Source organism: Falco punctatus, assembly GCF_963210335.1.
Source record: "Falco punctatus genome assembly, chromosome: 9".
Taxonomy (NCBI): domain Eukaryota; kingdom Metazoa; phylum Chordata; class Aves; order Falconiformes; family Falconidae; genus Falco; species Falco punctatus.
In genome coordinates this window covers 14,153,304-14,175,139 of record NC_137589.1, presented here as the reverse complement: position 1 = coordinate 14,175,139, position 21,836 = coordinate 14,153,304, and the positions used below count along the sequence as shown (strand labels likewise).

The following is a 21,836-nucleotide window of genomic DNA, read 5'->3' as shown; positions in this document are numbered from 1 at the left end:
AATTACATTTCTAAATAAATAACTTTCTTCAAAAACATAAACAGAAAAAATAATTTGATTTTGAGTTTATGAACACATCATGAATAACCTGATGAAAGAAAAAAGATCTTCACCAAAAATCAATTTGTAAATGGGCAGCAAAACTAATACTTAAAAGGGGAAGATTTTGGAAAGAAGCAGGCTTTGCATTAAAATGTCTTCAAATTGACTCTGTAAGACTATGTCTGAAATAATATAAACCGTTTAATAGTGGTAATCCCAGTAAACACCATTCAAATGCCATGCAGGGATACATACCAGGTCTGTCTAGGACTAATCAGATTTAACTATAAATCCTGAAGCGCTTCAGTATTCTCTTCCATATGAGGCAATACTGACAATGCTGATGGCCCAGAGCGCAGGATACACATCACCAATGGAAGACAGCAAGTTCTAAACTGTCTCTTTTCCACTTACAAAAAAGTAAGAGAGATGGACACAGAAAAGCATATATGAAGGCTAAGAAAGAGATAAATGTAGTCCTCTGAAGTCTAAAATGGCCAAGGCAGAAACGTTATAGAGCTTTTTCTCCAGTGGAAGTATAAAATCAGCTGGGTATATTATATGTGCAAGAAATAAGGGCATGAGCAAAATTTTGACAAGTAGGTTGATGGAATAAGATTGGCTTTCCACAAAGCATTCAGAACAGATGAGTTTTTGGATGAGCTTGCAGAACAGCCTGATCTTTAAAAGCCTTGTCAGAATGCCAGACTGGGATGATCATCCGCTGAAAACAACTTTCCAGGATATGATACTAAAGACACTGAGAACAAAATCATTCTGAAAAGACTTTCATTAATTTAGCCAGAACAAAGTTAATAATCCATGACGTAAATGTTTCTTTCTTTACTAGCTTGTTAAAAACGCTAAGTTCTCCCCTATAAAAATCTTACAGCTAGAGGCTGACAGAGATTAGGTTATTCTTCTTCAAAGTCATTAAATAAATAATTAACCAACAATAGCTTGTAAGTTACCTTGACAACAAAGAATTATTAATATGAGATTGCCCAAGGGAGAATGAGCCAGGGATTTCCAAACTGTGGTGTTAATCAAACTACTTCAAAGCAACGGTCACTGCCTCTGGTGGATTCAAGCAGCCTGACATGGAGCTGGGAGCTACTGCGGCCTCTGGCAACAGGGGTAATTTAGTGATGTACTTCTGTGCAGCAAAAGGTCAAAACTATTTTTTAAGCAAGAAAAAGGAAACATAAGATTGGAAGTACCTGTATTGCAGGACCATTAATAACGTGTCATTCATACTTGGAAATTAATTTGAGCTGTATGCCCACAAGGTGTTACGTAAGATGTTTTGGCAAAGCCTGTGAAAAAAATGCAGCCCCAGAACATTTCTGATAGAACTGCACATGCTGAAAGCATCCTATATTCAATCTGTAAAAACTATAAGATAACTCAAGATATACTAGGGGCAGCTAATTTCAGAGATCTCACACATGCCCTTCACCTTTCATATTTCATTCCAGTGTGGCTGGACATGAGAGTTGTGGAATCAGCTTCTAAAAGGAGAACTTTATAATTCTGTACTTCTTTATATCTCTAAGTTCATAGAGAAGGAATTAATGAACAAAGGATAACATTACTGTTCCCTTCTCTTAAAGACAGTTTCTAAGATGGTATAATATTTCTGGAAGACAGAAACTGAGATTGTTTTCCTTCTTAAAAGCCACATTTGGGAATCAGCAGGGGGGAATCCTTCCTAAAGGGTCCTTGCCTGTGAAATTTAGTAATAGGCCACAAGGCTGTTGAAGCAAGCAAACCAGTTACTCTTTTAGCAAATAAGAACTTGCTCAGAGAGGTCCGTTGGAGCCCCTCACATGAGTCTCTGAGATTATGCATAAACCAGCACAGACAGCAATACTCAAAATTCTGCTGTAATGTAAGGCCTTTGTTCTCATTACAGCATACCTCAGAATTACTAACAAAGACCAAAAGTGTCTTTTCTTTCTAAGCCAAGATAGGCATAGCCTTTCCCCTGTGCAGAAAGACTAGACCAGTGCTTCAGAAGTACAGTGCCTGTGACTGACGTTTCCCAAACTTTGCCACTGCTATGACAGAACTGGAGTTGGCAGAGGTTCTCTTCAAGGAGGAAATGTCCATACCCGTCCCCTCAAAGGATTTCAGTGTCTGCAGTTACAATTTTTTAGTAGGGCAAAAAGAAGTAAAACAAACATCCCCATCCATGTTCCTTGGAAAATCTTGACCTACTCCTCTTCCACAAAATCTCCCTACCTCTCCTGGTTTCCCATAAGCCTCACACTTTGCCCTTCAGAAGCAATTCCAAGCCAGCACGTAAGTTCCCTCTAGAAGGACACCTCTCCCCACGTTGCCTTCCTGATGAGGCTGCAGCAGCCAAAATTGCCAACAGCCCCCTCCCCATAGCCTAACCCAGCCCTTTCTAGACCACTCTAAAACAATACCCATGCTTGACAACTCACAGGCCCAACCACTGTGTTCTCACTCAGTCCATCTCAGGTTGACACTAAATTTGCAATAAAAAGATTCTAATCAAGCTTAGATTCTCGGTCTCACTAAAGTTTTCAGCTTTATCCAACAGCTTCAACAGTGATACAAGTGAGATTCTTCTCTGTGTCTAAACCAGAAACACATGGAGTCCTGTTGAAAGTCCAAGACCTGTGTTTCTAAATTATTGCGTTATCCTTGCAAATAGCACCTAAAATTGTATTTAAATTACTGTAGGAAAAAATCGATAACTGGGATAAATTGCCAAGAAATCTTGAGATGCTGCTTACACCAGAGTCAAATCCGTTACCAGAATCTGGAACTTGAACTAGTACTGCATACTTCACATGCTCAGACAATTATCAGCTGCCAGAGGCTTCTGAGGCTATTGAAATGGGACAGATAGAATACACCACCTGAGTTCAGGCATTTAACTAAATATGAAATGCTCCACAGACTAACACCTATCAGAGCTCTGTTATCGTCCCAGATTAACTCTTTCACAACAGATGTCTAAAAGGCATAAACACGATAAGCAAGCAGTAACATCACAAGATTATAACAGGAAAACTTTTGCTTTTTTCGAATAGAAAAATATTTTTAATAGAAAGAAATATGCAATATCAGCTCTGAGTTAGTGCAGCCACTTGCTGGTACTGCACGGACATAATATTACATCTAAAGCACTCAGTCCTGGGAAATAAATAAGTCAGGAAAACTTGACCAACTGTTATATACTTAGATTCATCTGTTCTCATTTTATTCTTCCTCTGAGGTAATATAATCACAGAAAACTATGTCATGTCACATTCCTGAACTGGATTTTTCTGCTGGGCACATCTACTGACCTGCAGCATCTGAAGATAGCCTTCTTGTGGATCACATAGCAGTGATGATATTCGGTGATTGTTCCTCATGCATCTCTGATTGTTGTCCCGTGAGAGAGGGAAAATTTGCCGGATCACTGTCATCCTCCCCAGAGCACTATGTACCAGCTCTAATATTTCATTATCAGTAATTTCCTGTGAATGGAGACACAGTCTTTTAAAATCATATATTTGCCCAGACATTTTATATATTCCTTTCATTATTGAATAAATGTTTTAAAAAAGACAAGAGAAGAAAAAAAAATACAGATGCACATGCTTAGTCTAGGCCAAATGTTTTTGTTTTGGGTTTATTAAAAATATTGATTTTTTTTTATGCATCATCTGAAACAAAAGAAAACAGTTTAACACAGTACCATCTATCTTTGCAATACTAACATACGGAAGAGGTAGTTCCTCATAGAAAAGAACCAAAATGGTCTCAACAGGTTTCTAAGTAAAAAACAAGAGCCTTCAAACCAAATTTGTATAGAGTTTTTGTTTAACAGAATAGAACCTCACCACATCGTCAGAACAAAACAATAAATTGAAAACATAACCATCTTTAGAAAATATGGCCATTACACCTGAGAGCAATGTTACAAGAAAGTACTTTGCTCCTAAGAACAGTAGATCATTTCTGCAGACTAATCCTGATGATGACTCAAGGAAGTCTTTTTATTTTATCTATATTAGGAAATTGAACATAGAAGAAATGTCATGGAAAGGATTGACACATTTAGGAATGCAAACTTCTGCACACAGGATAATTTTGGATAAGATATAAGGAGATCTCAAGGACAAGCTTCTCTTCTTTCCGGGCTTCGCACTGTCTAAAGCATCTTTGCAGACCTTCCCTTGTCCCAGCCTTCTAACCCATCCTGGGACAGAGCTTGCATCCCCTTCTATTGCAACTGAAGCCAACTCAACTACATGCTTTAGGTATTTTGCATTTTTAAAAAGCCACAAAACCAAAACCTCCTTTTTTTTTTTTTTTTTTTTTTTTTTTTATCTCAGGATAAATGGCTTGAAAATCATAGGCTTAACTGATCCTGAAATTGTGACAGCAGTACAGCTTGTGAAAGGTTATTTACTGCCAGGAATTCCCTGTGAGGCAGGACAGGCAGTAGCACCTCTGGCTGCGTCATTCCCCCAGGCATCTCCTCTGCAGGGAGCAGCTTTACATTCCAGCTCCTTACCAGTGCCACCAGCAGCATCTGCAAGTCACACCAGCCCATCTCCAGTACACACTGGCTGCACCAGCTGCACAGCTGTGCCAACTCATTGCTAGGCCTGTACAGGGCTGCTCTCAGCCCCTTGCAGGGTAGCGGGCTGCAAATAATTCCTGTTGCTGTACTTGGTGAACAGGACCCACATTACTTGCGATGTGTCATCAGCAGAAGTGAACCTGGCCCTGTAATTTTAACATTCAAGAAAAACAAAAATTTTGTTTTCTTGCTGTTTTCTCAGTCAAGCTGTGACTGAAATGACCATGGGGTTATTATAATTACTTGTTACGGTTGACTAGTACTGTAGCTTTGGCTCGATATAGTCCTTCTTTGCCGATTTCCCATCATTTTTTAGGAACATGAATTTTTAACTTTACAGAAGGTGAAATTTATTGCATTAATGACAGACCAACTGGTGTGGCATAAAAACAGAATATCAGAAAATAATAGAAGCCAAAGGTTTTGAGGCTTAATAGAAAATGCTGGGCAGCATCTGTAGCCTTGCAGGGAGACACCAAGAGACCGACAAGCTCTACAGATCCCTCCAGACAGCTGCCTTGGATTTCTCTTCTGTGGGGCTGAGGGATGTTAAAGCCAGGCAGCATTTCTAAGCTGTAGTCTGAGGGATAGACAGTTTTATGGGATAGCTTTAACTCATAAACCCCTAAGCTGTACCCCTTGGTGGACAAACTGAGGCTGAGTGGCTGGAAACGGGGTGGAGTGGGGGGAAATATCACAAATCATCAAAGCCTTCAGTTCACCTCACATCACGCACATTTTCTGTCCTCCCCAGGTGATGCACAGCCTTTCAAAGACATCTTATAACCTATGTCAAAATGCTTGACCTGAGATGTAAGCCTGTATGTAGCAGACCAGAACTGCTTCCTCCATGGGATTTCCAGAGGTAACGGAGGAGATCAATTATGTTAGATGCATCAACCCAGGTGCTTCCCACTTAGTTATAGGCACCAGTGAGACCTGTACATAGAGCCTAGTTACTGTACATCCAAAGAAGAAAAACATGAGCCTCTGGAGGGAAATTGGGCTAAATCTGACTCTGAAAGCACCACCCTTTTCTGTCTGGAGAGCTGACAGTAGCTAAATCCTTCAATGCCTCAGTTATGTATGTGATGCCAAAGGGAACAAAGCACCTCTGTTTTTTTCAGCTGATGGACATTCCTGCCAGCAAATGATCCATTCGTTTTAGAAATTGGGTTCCTTTTTAGAAATGTGAAAGCATAGAAAAAAGAGTAGTTGTTGGAAGAGCTGGGAACAAAAGGTCTATTTCTGCATTTTTGAGCTGGTGCTCTAAAAGCTGAAGGTAACTATGGGCCTTTCCATGTCAGGTCACAGGGCAGAACTGCCACAGGCAGCACCACAGGGCACCTCAGGCTGGGCCAGGAGCAGGGAAGCGTGGCTGAGCACCTGAACTGCAGAGGATTCAAGGTCAGCACCATCCCACCCTGGAGAAGCCCGGTTACGGCTTCCCTGGCCAGAGGACCACATCCATTCCTCTTGTCTGGCACAGACAGGCCCTGCAGATTCATTTCCAGAAAGCTCACGGTCCTGGCTTAGCAGCATGTGAAACCTTAAATGTCACATGCAGAAAGGTCATCCGCATTCTGACTGTGATAAATATGGGGAGGAACAAAAGAAAAAAAAAACAAAACAACAACAACCAAAAAAAACCACCACAACAACAAGCCAAAAAAGGAAAAACAAGTATACGGGAAGTTGGATCTTACTTTTACACCCACCAGAATAACAGCATATATCCAAAAAATAGTTCTAAGCCTTGGAATCACAGGGAAAAAAGCATTTCACAGTGATCTTACAATTAAAAGCAATTCATCGAGCTATTTGTTTAAAAGTAACATATTTTCTTTCCTGTACATTACATGAAAATTTTCTTTACACTGTGAAACTGATAATGAAGTAAATAATTTAATTTAGTGCTAGAGGTGGTTTTCTTTCAAACAAATGTATCCCAAATTTCTAGTCTTGTTCTTGGATTATTGCACAGCACAAGAGAGTACACAGTAATTATCATTCATGCCACACATGAATGCTGTACTCTTAAGCAGAGCCTATCAGCTGGTGTGGCCAGGTAAGCACTCCTTGCAAAATTCCATTTCACATGCCCACTTTTCGGCTTTTGTCATCCCATGATGTTGCTACTGCAACATGGGGTAAATCTTGACTTAACATAGATGGTGGCTTCTGCTTGTTTGAGGGATACACTTTAAGGGAGGTTAAAGAGCCTAACTCTCTACTGCTTAGCAATTTTAACAGCACTTTGCACTCAGACCTGTAAAACCCGAATTTCTTGAATGAGAGCCCTTTACCCAGGCACGAAAGATGTTCTCTTATCTAAGTGCTCTTATCCTGCATTTTTCCTTTACTAACAGAGAGAATTTCCCTATTTCAAATATTTCAGGGACCCCTTAAATATTTTAGTTGGCAGGCACAAGGGTAAGATGGACTATTCACCCAGGCTAGCAGTAGTTCACCTAACTCAAGACTGAGAGGGCATTCCTTTAAGCACTGTATTTTCTGTTGATGTGGCATATTAATGGTAAAGTTGACTCTTCAAGAATTCGTGGCATTCATTTCTCTATTTATTTGCACACAAATATTGGTCATTTGGGGAATTCATTCATCTATTTATCTGTACACAAAGAACTCCAGTTAGTTTGTAATACCTAGCTATATTGCTCAGGGGAATATTTAAATCTGCTCTAGTTCTGCTCAACTATCATAACACAAATTGCAAAATGAGGCAATTATGCTTCACATTACAATCTCTATTTTCCTAGAGGTAATGACAGAAAAGTATAAATTTTAATGACATTAATAATTTAAAGAACCAGAACAGATTTCCAGAAAGCACATCCTGGAGAAAACTGGAGGATTAAACAGAACAGCAATGAGGACAAAGATGCTCATGGAGACAAGCTACAGATTAATGTGGTTCGATACATTTTGTTGGGTTATTCTAGTATCCCTCAATGCACTACGTACATCTGCAAAGGGACACTTGTTCACTTGTTGAAAATCCAGAAAACATCCTTCAGTTAGCTGGTTTTTAAAGTGTTAGCAACAGCTTACCCTGTAGACAGATTTATTCAATGCTGGCTTCTCTGCATCCCACGTGAATAGACACACAAACACACACACACACACACGTCTGTTAATCTTTTAAGGCAAGGGTACAATCCATTTGTCGTAACACAGAAGACATTCTATACAAGCCTTCGTGACCACCTGTCCAACTCCCATCCTTATAGTCCTCCCACACACTCAACACTACCTCACTTCTCTTTCTTTTACCCGATACTCCTAAAAATCTCTACAGATATGTATTTATAATTTAATTGAATTAGCTCTATTTCTAGGTACACTGGGTGTCCAGAAATCTTTCTCAGGTAATAGCAAGTGTCATACAGTAAAAGATCCTGTAATTTAACAAAGTATTATTCCATACTAAAAAGTAATTATCTTGGGGGGGGGGGGGGGGGGAAGCAAACCTAAAAAACACCTCACAAAATGATAACTATCAAAAGCTAGACAAAAAAAAAAAAACAATCTTCACCGATTTTAAAGTTGGTTTCACTGATAAAACAACTCATAAAAGCTCATCTAACCTTACTTCTACCTGAGTAAGGCCGTTTCTGTGTAATTCAACATCATTATAATTAGGTCAATTCTGAACCCTACAAATTTCTTCAAGCAGGATGCAGGTACACATGCAGTACCGTTTCATGTATATGGACACCCCTCAAGCATATATAAGAAAATCAAACATTTTTGTGAACATAAAAAATAAATAAAAATTCTTCAGCATCAAAGATAGCAGCCAAAAGGAGAGAAACAACATTTCTTTGGGCAAGCGGTAAATATAAAGTACTGAGAATAAAACTGGAATAAATTGTAACTATAAATTGTTAATTTTTGCATTGAAATATGTCACTTGCTATATCTTAAGAAATTTTCCACAGTGTGTTCCTTGCATTTCTATTCAATTTTTTTAGTCTTTGCATTTTGTATAATAGCATAATTTGGAAAGATCTTAGGATGCTTGCCCTACTTGCATTTGTAAACTATCTTAAAAAGTCTGCTTTTTTTCAAGAAAAAATAAGGCACAGGGAAGTGTAAAAAGTTTATTAACTTGTTACCAAAGTGAACACAAGCATCATAACACAGATTGATGCTTTAAAAATAAAATAAAATAAATCTTTTGGCACTTCCATATGTAGAGAAAGGCTGAGCAGAATTTCAGTCTTCCAGACAGTCTTGGTTCTTTTCAAGTAAAAATGAAACAGTAACAAGTTGCAGAGGCTCATGGTTCTAATGGTTGATCACCCAAAATGTATATAATATAGGAGTTTCTAGGGAAAAGACAAAGATTTTCCAAATAAAGTAAAGGACAAACACTGCATCCATAAAGGATCTTTCTTCCAAAGTCATTAAGTTTCCCAAAGATTACTCTACAAGCCCTGTGCTAGAAAACACTGCTCATCATGCATTATCTAACACCTTCCTACATGCTACCCTCGGAGAAAAAGCAGATTGCTGAGATAGACTTTATCTGATAATTACTATTCTATTTTCTGCTCATTTTTCTCAACCTTTGAAAAATATTTGATAGAGGAAAATAAGAAGTGCCCAGATGATAGCTGAGAAGCCATTTGATTCTCAGATCAAGAGGATGAGTAACTACAGGGATACTGGCCAGGCCTGATGTGATGAAAGTTTTTTTTTAGTTGTTTTCTTAAACAACTATTGGCAGAAGCAATGGAGCTGCAGGATAGAAATGGAAAGTAAAGAAACACGTCACACCAGAACAGAGGTGGTGGAACACTTTCTTGTCCCTCATATAATAAACTGCCTCTTACAGACAGTGAAATTGTGGGGAGGAGGGACCTACAAAAAGAGCAGAAATAAACGAACTGAGATAGAGTCAGGAAAAGGATTAGCAGAAATGTGTTTTGAGTGAACGGTCTGAAAGGGGAAAGCAAAAAGCATCAATAATCTTTTCCTGCACTTTGATCTGACTGATCACTTACATTCAGTCTGGGAAAGTTTTATTAATCAGCTGAAGATATAGAAATTCATATGTTGGGAGCATCACCTGCATCATTTTGAAAGCATCATCTGTCCAAAAAGGAAGAAAAAGGTCAACTGCTGTCTAAAACTTTTGACTCAGCTTCAGGTGATGTGGATAACATCATTTCAACATGGCTCAGTTCCCCAAGGCCCTTAGCACTCAAACTTCCTGTCTAGTGCTTCTTGCCACTGATGAAACATGCACCCGTGCTATATTTCCAAATCTTTTTATTACTAGATTTTTTCTTCCTAATTCACTTCTCCCTTCTCCTCTCAACTACGACCACTACTACTGACAAGTATCAGCATAGTTGGGAGGAATTTAACCAAATACTTTACAGCTGCAATTGCTATGGTACTTCCTCTGTGCTCACTGTCTCCAGCTTTTCCAAACCAGATCTTTTCTGTGGACTGAAAAGAAAACATTCAAAAGCATCTTTTTCTGGATGTTAATTAGAGTTTAGTTTTATTTTTCAATTAAAGCTTACAAGAATTTCAGCTGTCTTCTAACTACTGAATAATTTGCTTTCCTATGGTTTTGGAATCTGTATAATACTCTATTTCTTTAGCTTCATGCTATTTGGGATTTTTATTCAAAACAGCTTTTCACCAATAACAAACTAGCCCCTGACTTTTTAAAATGTATTTATGGTTAGCACTGTACATATGAAGCAAAATAAAGCTATTGATGTTTTTTTAAAAGCCCTAGTTATTAAAGCTCAGATTAGTACAAAAAGATTGGCTGGCTTACAACATTCTATTAATAAAAAAGCATCCTTCATTTTACAAGACCCATTATGAATACAATTTACCTTTCTGCTATCCACCCTGCAGTGTTGCAGCATTGTTTGGAGTTTGTTTGTTTTTAAACGGGACAAGTAACAACACAAGCTTTTCTTAGTGATAAAGAAATGAGCCCCTATTCAACCTTAGAGTCAAAATGCTCTGCGTAGAATTAGACTATATGTTGAATTGTGCAATACAGAAATACAGTCCCCATGAACACACACACTGGGAACTGTGCTAGTGCATCTACCAGGACAGTTAAGAGTATGATTCCTCCCTGTTTTACAAAGCTTAATTCTGGAAACTTTACAGTAGTTCACAGAAAAATGTAATGGAAGAATGCATGACACTGTTATTTTGCAAAATAACAGTGTTTTGTTTTGGTTTTTTTTTAATTAGAAAGAACTCCCTTTCAGTGTTGGGACATGACAAATACCCATATTGGTTGGTACTTGACCTGTGAGGATTCCCCTCGCTCCCCAGTACATTTCTTTCCTACAGAGTACCTGATTATTTAGACAGTGAGGAACTAAAGTAATGACATTTCCACTAGTTCTCCTCATTATTTCCACAGTTCCAGTTTGAGAATTTAGAAGTGAATACTGTTTGAATTTCAGCATTCCATATAATACAGAATTTGGTAATTCTAAGACTAATGAATCAGGGTAGTAAGAAGTTATTTTGTGTTAATAACAAATACCCCTTTGTATCTGATCTGATGAGGGTTAATCTGAACCAATGAGAATCAATTCAGTGGAAAAGCAACAAATGAAAACTGTAGTCAAGTAGAAGCTCTAACCTTTAGTTTTCAGACTTTCTTTACACCTCATAATGAATTCTATTTTTAAAGCACTGAAAATGCCAGTAATTCATTCCTAGGCATCTTTCCATCAAAACTATATACAATTGTAATATACTCCTCCATTTCAAATGACTGATAATCATGAAATATGATGCCAGGTTCATCCCTGGCTAATTCAAATCACTGGGGCTACCCCAGTGATTTGGCTGACAGAATCTCATCAAACGCAATTGCTCTAGCTTGTTCAGCAGTAGACAGAGAAGGGTGGAAATCCACACTGATTGGAAATCAAATGTGAGTCACAGTTCCCATAAATTTCATGTTTGCCACCAGAAGTACCGAATAAATGATTTGATAGAAGTATATGCAGTGAATATTTGCATGAACTGTCACTGCCATACTCATATTGAAAAATGGTATGTGGAAAGTCCTAGAACAGAAGGTGCAGATCAGACAATACACAGGGGTATTCATAATACCATTGTATTTCTCTTCCCAAACTGAGATCTGAAAACATTTGGCAGACTTATATAATGTGAGTAGGATGTTGGAAAACATAATAAAGAAAAATGAAAAACAATAGCAGAACCAGGTATGATGACAGAGATGACGAGATGGAAGAAAGTAACCAAGAAAGCTGTTTCTATCCATTATCATATTTAGATCATAAACCACTTCCCAATACTCAATCTAATTTTTTGCTGCAGAAGATTAAATTGCATTTCCTTTATCTTTCCAGAGTGAACACGTGATCATATTCTTCTTTTAATTATATTTGTTTTACTGCTATACCCTTGCTCTATCATCTGAGTTTCATAGGAGACAAACGTAATGCTTTGAGCCCCTCCTCATGGGCCATATTTTGTTGAGCTTTCATTATACTATGTGCTCTATGGATTTTCAAAATTGTTCGGCATTCTCTTGCTTTGTTTTAAAGTGCCTTGCTCAAAATTTGAGATACTGTTCCAACAAGGCCAAGCTGATGTCAAGAAGAGCAAAATAATTGCTCCTTTATATTACAGAGGATTTTCCCAGTAATATATCTGATTTGCTTGTTTTGCAAGATCGCAACAGTACTGACTGATATTCTGTTTATTACCCACAAGGATTCTAAGTTGCTCCTGCAGACGCTTACCAGCTATACCTCATTTTGTAGCCACACCTGAAGTACATGGCACTTCTCCACATTGAAACATCAGGCAGAGTGCCTCAGATTTAATTAAATAAACTGGAACTACTGCAATATGTTTTTAACAGTGTGGTTATGATTAATAGTTTCTATAAAGCCAGCATCCAGTAAGTCAGTGAAAATATTAAAACCTCATTTTTCCATTAAGAAATTACCTTACATTTTCCTTTATCTTCTGCTATATCTAAACGTTTCTTGTTGCTTTTTATGACCCCTGGTATAAGTCAATTTGCACCTCAGCCTCATTTTATAATAATTTAGTTCATTACAACCTTTACACTCCTCCTTAGGCCTTTTTTGCACCACTTTTTCTTTAGCATTCCTCTCTGATTTCAAAATCTGTGAAGATAACCAATTTGGACCATAACGATACCTTATTAGGCCTTCACCTTCAGCAAACTCCACTGTTCTTTTGCCATCCTTAACTCAGCATATTATCTTTCCAAAAGCACTGCTAGCTGCCAAAACTTGTGAAGTTGGGAAAGCTTTTCATTGACATTCATTATCCCTATTCTCCTTTTCTCACTTCTTCCTCAAACAGTGCATGCCATCTCACGATCACTTTCACACCAATTATCATCTGACTTCCTTAGCCCATTCTTCCTTAGCCATAACAAAACCTGAACTGACAGCTGCCTTAACTTTTTAAACATGTAGGGATAACATTGTCAACCACAGGAAATTGTGAAGCCTTGTCTGTGTCCCAGCATTACACTTCCAACTGCCAGGGAAATGAAAATCCTCCACTATTTCAATTTCTTGTCTTTGGGATATTTCTTTCAAAAATACACTTTCAAAAAAAGTCTTCCTCAGTGTATGTCTTTTGTGTATTTCCACACAGCTATTGAACAAGTTTGATCCTCACCTCTCCTCTAGCTTCAAAGCAAGCACGTATGGTTTGGACATGCAACACTACATTGTCCTGTCCGTAGTGAAAAATTATTTCCTATCTCAACCAGTAGCCTTGTGCTTTGTCCTACCATGTCTTACAACTTTCAATTAAGCTTCTGAATAGTGATGAAAGTTTGTTGGAAAAGGAATTAGAGGAAGGATGCAATAATGGTTAAACAACTCATTTATCAGTCAGATTCAGTGCCCATTCCATTACATGAAGAGTAGTTGTGTGTAGTAGATTGTTTTGTGTACTTTACTAATTTACATGTAAAAATAATGAAAGCTTAGAAACTTGGAATTGGAATTAAATATATTGATATGAGGGAACAAAATACTGTGTTTAATTGGAATATATTTTTTCGGTCCAAATTCCAGTTTTGCAGAAAAAATTCTTTATCTTTTCTCTCACCTTGGAATGGAGAAATTTTCAAAACTGTGAAATGTCCCACAAAAAAGGAAACACGGTTTCTAGTGCTATTTATATCCCCAGACATACGGCTGCTGCTAATGAAAAAACCAGACACCGACTCCTAGAGCATTATTCCTAGTACAACCACATACAAATTCAGTTTCAACTAGTGCTCTTGTGCCTCTCCCACAGACGTATGCCTTGGGCAATGCACAGCATTTCCTCTGAAAAGGCAGAAAAAGAGAAGGGGAGAATGAAAAATGTCAGGAGGTAGTGACAGAGATGCTTGATGTCAGGCACCAAAGAGAAAGAAATGTAAGAGAAAAATAAAAATAAGAAAGAAAAACAGGAAAAATACAAGCAATAAACACCCAAAAAAAAGAGGGGTGCCAGTTATGTTGCAAGAGGAAATAGCACAAATCTATCAAAGCCGGTAGGTCACTTCATCAACACTTAAAGGCATAAACAGCAAAGGTACAAGCAGAAAACCAGATAGATTGTAACAGATCTTTAGGGTCAAAAGAGCTAGTCATTGTCAACTCGAACATAGTAAATCTCAATACAATGTTTTGGACTATTCTGGAGACAAAGCTAAGCGTGGATTAGTCATTGTTCCAAAGAGCTGTTTGCTTTTGCAAGGATTTGTACAGAAATCACAAATATTCTTGCTTTTAAAAAGCTATCTGGCACGTTTAACCCAGAATTCAGGTAGAATCACTACCTAAATGAATGCAAGGAATGATTTAGTATTTCTAGATAAATGGAAGTGAAGATGATTAAATATAAATCTCAAAGGGGGAGAGTGGTTAGAAACACGTTTCTTCTTTTCCCTCAAATCTCCACTACTTTCGACAGCTCTGCAAGTTGGAAACATAAAACGTCTGAAATGAGAAAAGTAGACATGCTTACAAATATCTATTTTTAAAACAGTTAGGTTTTTATGGCCTTGGCTTTGAAGACGATATATGACAGCATGATATTACCTGCAAAGACCCATCCCTGTGTCTTCTCTTATCCTGAAAGAGTTGCCATGTAAGATTCCAGCCTTTCAACCCCATCAATGAACCAATCCAACTCCCAATTCACTAGCCTTTTTCTAAAGATGACTGAATCCTTTTGCACCAATGGTATTCAAACTGAACAGATGCCTTAGCACAGAGACTTGGGTTATTGGAACCGAGCAAATGCAGGATCTTGAAGAACAGCTCTGTAACTTGAGACCAACTTTTATACTCCACATTTGCTGTGTAATAAGCTTACCAGCCATATTTTAAGTTAACTCATCACAAGCTTGGTGGTGTTGCTTGCCTAACAATCTTAAAGTGATAAAATATATTCAAACTCAAAAACTTAACTCCTATCCTGCTATATGGGACAAAAGGACGGGGTGGGGGGGGTGGGAACGAACCACAGACGTTTACTCTCTCTGTATTGACAATACAATAAAGTAGATTAAACTGCAGTAAGACATAATAAAATCTTTTACTGAAATAATCCCATGCTATATAGTCATTCTTACTACAGCAAGATAAGGCCAAGGTTCAGATCCTCATTGGCTTGACAAGAGGTGGCAGACAGGGCAGACTGTGAGAAGATGCTCAAGATCAGTAGACCTCAGTAGTCTAACCTGTGCCAGGCCATTAAATGTTTTCCTGAAGTAAGAAAGGCCTAAAAGAGCCTTTTTACAACCTTATGTTCTTCATACAAGGAAACTCAATGGAAATAATTGTCACCGTGTTCTCTTCTTATTTTTTTACAACCTTATGTTCTTCATACAAGGAAACTCAATGGAAATAATTGTCACCGTGTTCTCTTCTTATTAGCCCTATACCTCTCTTTGCTTGCAGTGGTATCATTAGGTTTCACCGACCACAGGGTAAACAGAAAAGTGTAGGATCTTCTATCTGCCTAGGAGAAAAAAAGAACTGGCTAAGTATTTGGTCCATTTGCAGAATGGACTACATCTGGCTTGTTACTCATGTGGAATTACATCAGAAAGAGCCGATCTGACTGTTGGGAATTAAACGTTAATTCCATTCTGCAAATCACTGCACCAATCAATATCCAGCCAAGGAATAACATATTTTCCATAAAGTACCCACGCAATTCTCACCAGTACCAACTGGAAACATGTATATGGAAAGCATGATCAGCCTGTCCTCCTGCTAGCACAGGTGTATGCACACTATTACATAAGAAGCCTAAGGAACCTCCATCTTTCTACAGATACATCCACGTGGATGCTTAACAGATCTCCTTTTCACTGTAGCTTTAAGCACACCAAGACCAATACTTTTCTGTTAAATAAAGGATAATCAAGATATTTCCTCCTCTTTTTTTCCCTACAAACAGTTCTCCAAAGTTTCATGAATTCAAAAAGTTTCTGTAATTCTCTGGTTGAATTTAAATGTATTTTGAGATATTTATAAGTATGTGCACTAATATTTTTCACTAAAAAGTGATACTTTAGATTTACATTTTGCTACCATAGTTTTCCTTCCCAGCCTCTAGGCACAACAGAGAAAAAATAAAAGTTCCCAAAATAAAAGCAAAATGGACACCCTGTGTGATGAGTTTGGGTACGCATGCACATATTTATGGATGAGAGCTGAAGATTTTTATTTGTGATGTTACAGATTCAGGCTTCATGAAGTGAGTTTTAACATCTGAACAATAACGGCAGCAATAACAAATTCACAAACACTCCCTCTCTATAAATGCTTAGGGAAACATGTACTGTGTTATCTTTATGTGAATATAAACACTGACTCTCTGGGCATCTTACTGATATTTTGTAGTGGGTCATTACTGCAGCTGACAAATCAGGAGGTACTTAAACGTAACAAGGACTAGAAGGAATTTATAAAGTCTTTGTAAGCAGAGATTTCACTCTCTTTCCCTAACCCCTATTTAATTACAGAACCTTTCTAATGCAACACAACACAATTTATAGGTACTATTAAAAGTAGCCTATGCAAAATTATTAGCTAGGTGCAAAAAAAGGAATGAGAAATTAAAAAGGAATTGGTTTTTAAATTAGAGGCTATGCATTTATAATACATAAACAAAACAGTGAACCCCATTATTTTTAACTTTGCTATTTTACTATGTTTTAGTGAATCATTATTAAAATCAGAAATAAATAAAATCGCGCTCATCACAATTGGTGCTCATCGCTGAACAGTCAGTGATTTCTATATTATCATACATGGTACAACATTTCAAGCTTTCCATTGCTTTTTAAGTACGACTCTGCACCGATTACCATTAGGGCATCCTGTTACTAAGTTAAAATAAATAATCATAGTAGCAGAACAGGATACCATTTGCTGTAGAGAGGAAATATCACATTTTAAATCAACCCATCCTGGATCTTGGCCAAAACACCAACACAGTTCTGCACTAGAGAAAACCTGTGTATCATGTAAATGCATACTCGAATGAGCTAAGCCTGCAGCTAGCCTCAGCGCTCTTCCCTCTCCCACTCTCTGAGTGCAGGCTTTTATAGCAGTGAAGGGTGAGATACTGGCATATATAGATGCCTGTATTTGAGTTTTGTTTTGAGATATTCTCTGCTTCCTAAATGGCTAATGAAGTATGGTCAACCTGAAGGTAAAAAGAGTCTCCCAGCTGCTATGAGGTATACTGAAAGCTTTATTTTGACCTTTGGTGTTCAACCTGTGTCAATTCAACTGAGACAGGCAAGCAACACCCACAGTTTGCATCTTGTACCATTCAAAAATCAAAAAATACTGACTGTATGCTCAGTTTGGTGTGTCAAAACATGAAACAAAAGACAGTGATGAGTAAGTGTACCAAGCTATGTTGGTTTTTTTTTTTACTTTCTTACCTCATTTACATAGACCCAGTGACTATCCTTTGATGCAAGGTTGGTTTCCACAGCCTAAAAAAAAAAAATAAAAAGAAATATAATAATAAAAATAATGTACTATAAAGCTCATTTTGATTGCTTTCATTGCTATCGGCATTGCTTCAGTGTAGTTCTTTTCATCTCTTCCACTGCTGTTTCATGGAACAGTATCTGATGGGTGGTAGTCGCATTTCTCCGACTTCAGTATCTAAACCAAAGCACCCTGTGTCATGAAGATATTCCTTAGATGCACTATAAAAGCATATTGGAGCAGGGTAGTACATCAGCATGATAAGGGATCCTCTGATGAACAACTGCACACTGAACATGCAGTTCATGAGATTTAACTTCCCTATGACATCTCTAATGCACCCTGGTAGGCTGGGTTTCTTTTCAATATGCCTCCCAAAATACACTGCCTCTGCCCCATTACAACTCTGATAGTTAAACATTTAGCTAACCTATTTAATTAGAAACACCACTCTGAGACACTCAAGTGAAGTTCGTATGAGTCATCCTCCCTTCATGTTTACATAAGACCCAAGAGAAAGTTATGCTTTGCATGGACGCTTCTGGATTCCTGGTGTGGATTTGGAGAATAACTACATATTATGAAGAAACAGCCCATCTCATTAGGCAGTATATTTATCCATACACATATAACCCTCATGGTTCACTAAGATGTTAAAATTGGGAAAGACTGATAGCACAAGCAGTACTGAGGACCTCAGTGGAAGGATCTGGCAATATATATATAAATTTCTAACTGTCCCCATTGTTTGACATAAATAAGCTCACTTCAAGATACTTCGTAGTCTAAGAAAGCAATATCAAGCATCAAGAGATGTACACTACAGTGATAATGATATTCCTGATGTCCTGCTTAACACACAGTTAAACAACTACCGTGGATTCATCTCACCTAATAAAGCAGGACATTCCCAGCACACACGTATTTCAGTAGGTAGTTCATTACACAAAGTTTTTAAGTGTCCCTGCCTTCAACAACTTCTTGCTTCTGTGTCAATATGACCCCCACTTATTGAACTTGAATAAGAATATTAAATATTCTTATTGCTATGTTATAAATGGTCCTATGAATCACTGAAATTAATCTGGAAATACGGATGAAGAAAATACTTACAGTTACCGGTTTTTAACCTGGATAATTTCCACACCCTGTTTGTTGTGCGTGCCCTCAAAAAACAATTGCACTGGCACAAAAGACTCTGTAGAGCTCTGGCCTGGGCAGGAACATCATCAACCACCTTCCTCTCCAGAACACATTTACATAATAAGCCCCTCAGATATTTAGCATCAGATGGGATGAATCACCTTCTCTCATGGCACTGACTACAAATGACTGGCTTAGAATAAACGCCCAGGACTTCTAAGGCTGCAGTGAAATGACAAGACATCCATCCTTAATATGGGCAAATGGGATACTGTTACCTCTTCCTAGCAAAAAGCAAACAAAAAATTGGCTAAGTAACCAACACCAACATTTTTACTTTTAGTTTATACTGTGGTTAAAATAAATAAATAAATAAATAAATTACTTCCTAATAACTACATTTTAAAATTTTACTCATTTGTGCAGCCTACACTAACCTACAAGAAAATTGTGGGCAACACACATACCTATTTCTAATGTCTACAAGGTGAAGTACTCATTTAAGGAGACAAAAATCCCAAAAGAGAAAATGCAAACAAGTCGAAAAGAGAAAAATCAACACAGGCACGGCACAATATTTCTCATCATCATCATAAACAGCATTATGGGAAATTAACTACCCCTGTTGTAAAGCAGATGAGAACCACTAGAGACAACACTTCTGACAAGACAATCCTCTCCTAAGTGTGCAGTCAAAAATTATCTCATTTGGTAATTGTCTCCCTTGTGTTTCTTTTAAGCAGGCAGGAAAATTAAACTGACCACCTAATTGAAGAATTGCAGCTATTAGGAAAGCTAGTAGTAATGAGAAACCCTGGGCAAAACCATGTAGATTTTCTCCCCATTCACCCCTCTAACATATTCAGACAAGCCAAAATACCCAGGTGCTGTAACATATAGAGGAAAAGCAAAGTACTGCCAACATTAGCAAAGCAGAACTAAATAATGCTCAGGTGCAGAGTTATTGCATTGGCTACATTTTGTGATTTATCTGCAACAGTGAGCAATTTGTATGAATAAATGCTAAGTCTGGGGAGCCACAAGAGCCAGGGAATCTGAAATGTATTACTGTAACTCATTCTTCTAGATAAACATATCTGGACCAGATTTTTTAAAATGAGGTGCACAGATTTAGGCTGCTAAGGGTTTCTCTTCAGCCATCAGAGTACGAGACCATTCAGCACCACATTGACAGAAGTCAACGGCTCTGCACTCTAAAAGCCTGAAATTTATTTAGAAATGCAACCGTACGTAGACAAGTTTAAGTATCTGTAAATATCTTCTGTTTAGAGCTGCAACACATAGCATGAAGCATTATTCTAAACCCCGACATGCTGAGAGGAAGCCGAAACTTCTTGCATTTTGTGCTTTAGATTTTGCACCATATTTACTGGCTTGATGTGCTAAAGAATCCGAAAATGAACTACTGAAAGATACATGTCAGAGGTTTCAACTTTCAAATAGCACTGGTGTATTGTATGTGTGTTGCTGGAGGCTCATGGAAGTTAAGCAGTGTGAAGAGTGAGGTCCTGGAGACCTGTGATATCATAAGAAAAATCTATTCAGGGATCTCAGAATAAGAAAGGAATTACATGTTTGTAATGTATGGACTTTCTTTTTCTTCAGAGAGGAAAAGTATGAGCACTTAGGAGATTATGATCACCCATTTTTAATTACTTTTTAATTATTCAAGCTGTTCAAGTTCTTGCCATGTTTTTAAGCTTGTTTCTCCATCCATTCAAAAAGAAAAAAAATGTCTATGAAATATCCTGAGGGATCTATTACAGCCTATTTAATAAATGCACCCTATATTAAAGAAACTAGGCTAGGAATTTGTGTGATCACTATAGCTGCGAAAAACCTCTGCCATCTATTAGGGCAGGATTCGTGTGCTGAAATATGTTATGGGGATTTTTTTGTAGAAAATATCATTAACATAGGTGCAAAATGTCCTAGTTCTTTTTATACTCTATATGTACATAGGGTCTAGTTGACACTTGGGAGTAATGCCTCAAAACACTTCTATCAAATAGAAAATCTGCTTTTTAGATAAACAGCACACTGGAAATTAAAGAGCATCCATCTTTCCTTTATTTTCTCTTAGACTAGCAAATAGCTTCCACAAATTTGGAAACAAGTTTTTTTGGAGGCTGTATGCTCTTCTTCCTCCCCAACTACATTTCATTATCTAAATGTTCAGATGCAGAACCCAAACTAGAGAATTATAATTCACTCCGTGGACCACTGTTAATGACAACATGTAAACGATGTTATCAGGATTGGGCCAGACTGGGAAGAGGGAAAGGGGAGCTGTGAATGTAGAAAACTGTTTATAATTTCTCAATAGATAGCATTTGCAATAGAAATGAAATAGGGAGACACTGAAAATCAAAATATGAGCATTAAGATTTCAGATCTCATACCAACAATGATAAAAGAAAAGAATAAGATGCTTCATGAAAAATGATGAAAGCTATTTTCATGTATATGGCTTTTTTTACTTTTAAATGTATAAATTTAGTGCCAATAATCTATGACAACATTATTTTATTGGAATACAGCAGGGAACAAATATTTACATTGCCTTTATAAGTAAGTCAGTTCATTATTTTATCTAATGGCAGTTGCAGGATTAAAAGGAGAAGTAGGAAAGTAAGCAATAAATACTGTTATGTTCAGAAATAAATCAATTCTGCAGGCAGAAGGGTGGGGGGTGGGGTGCAGAGAAGGAACAGAAACAATCCCTCCCTGGCATTCTCAAAAACTCTGAAACTGAAAACATTTCCAAGCATAAAATGGCTGGCTAGTAATAGGGAAGGCTCTTTGCCACCATACCTGGCTGCTTTGCCAGGTCAGCACTTTGGCGTTACCAGCAAAGGCGAGCTGTATAGGAAGGAACGCGGAGGTAAGTGGCCGGACACAACTTAGAGAGATGCTGGTGGGTGTGCAAACAGACACGGGCAGACTGTGTTCCAGTGGCAGCAGGATGTGCT

General features: G+C 37.7%; 1 protein-coding gene across 3 annotated transcripts in view; it reads right to left on the bottom strand.

The window, feature by feature from the left end:
• The window catches only part of GRID1 (glutamate ionotropic receptor delta type subunit 1), a 550,527-nt gene that overhangs the window by 109,571 nt on the left and 419,120 nt on the right, over positions 1–21,836 (bottom strand). For all 3 annotated transcript variants that reach the window (XM_080402703.1, XM_080402704.1, XM_080402705.1), the window contains 2 exons: positions 17,649–17,702; positions 3,366–3,539 (listed from right to left, as the gene is read on the bottom strand). In XM_080402703.1, coding sequence (XP_080258829.1) covers positions 3,366–3,539; positions 17,649–17,702 — 228 coding nt within the window. The remainder of the gene's footprint in view (positions 1–3,365; positions 3,540–17,648; positions 17,703–21,836) is intronic.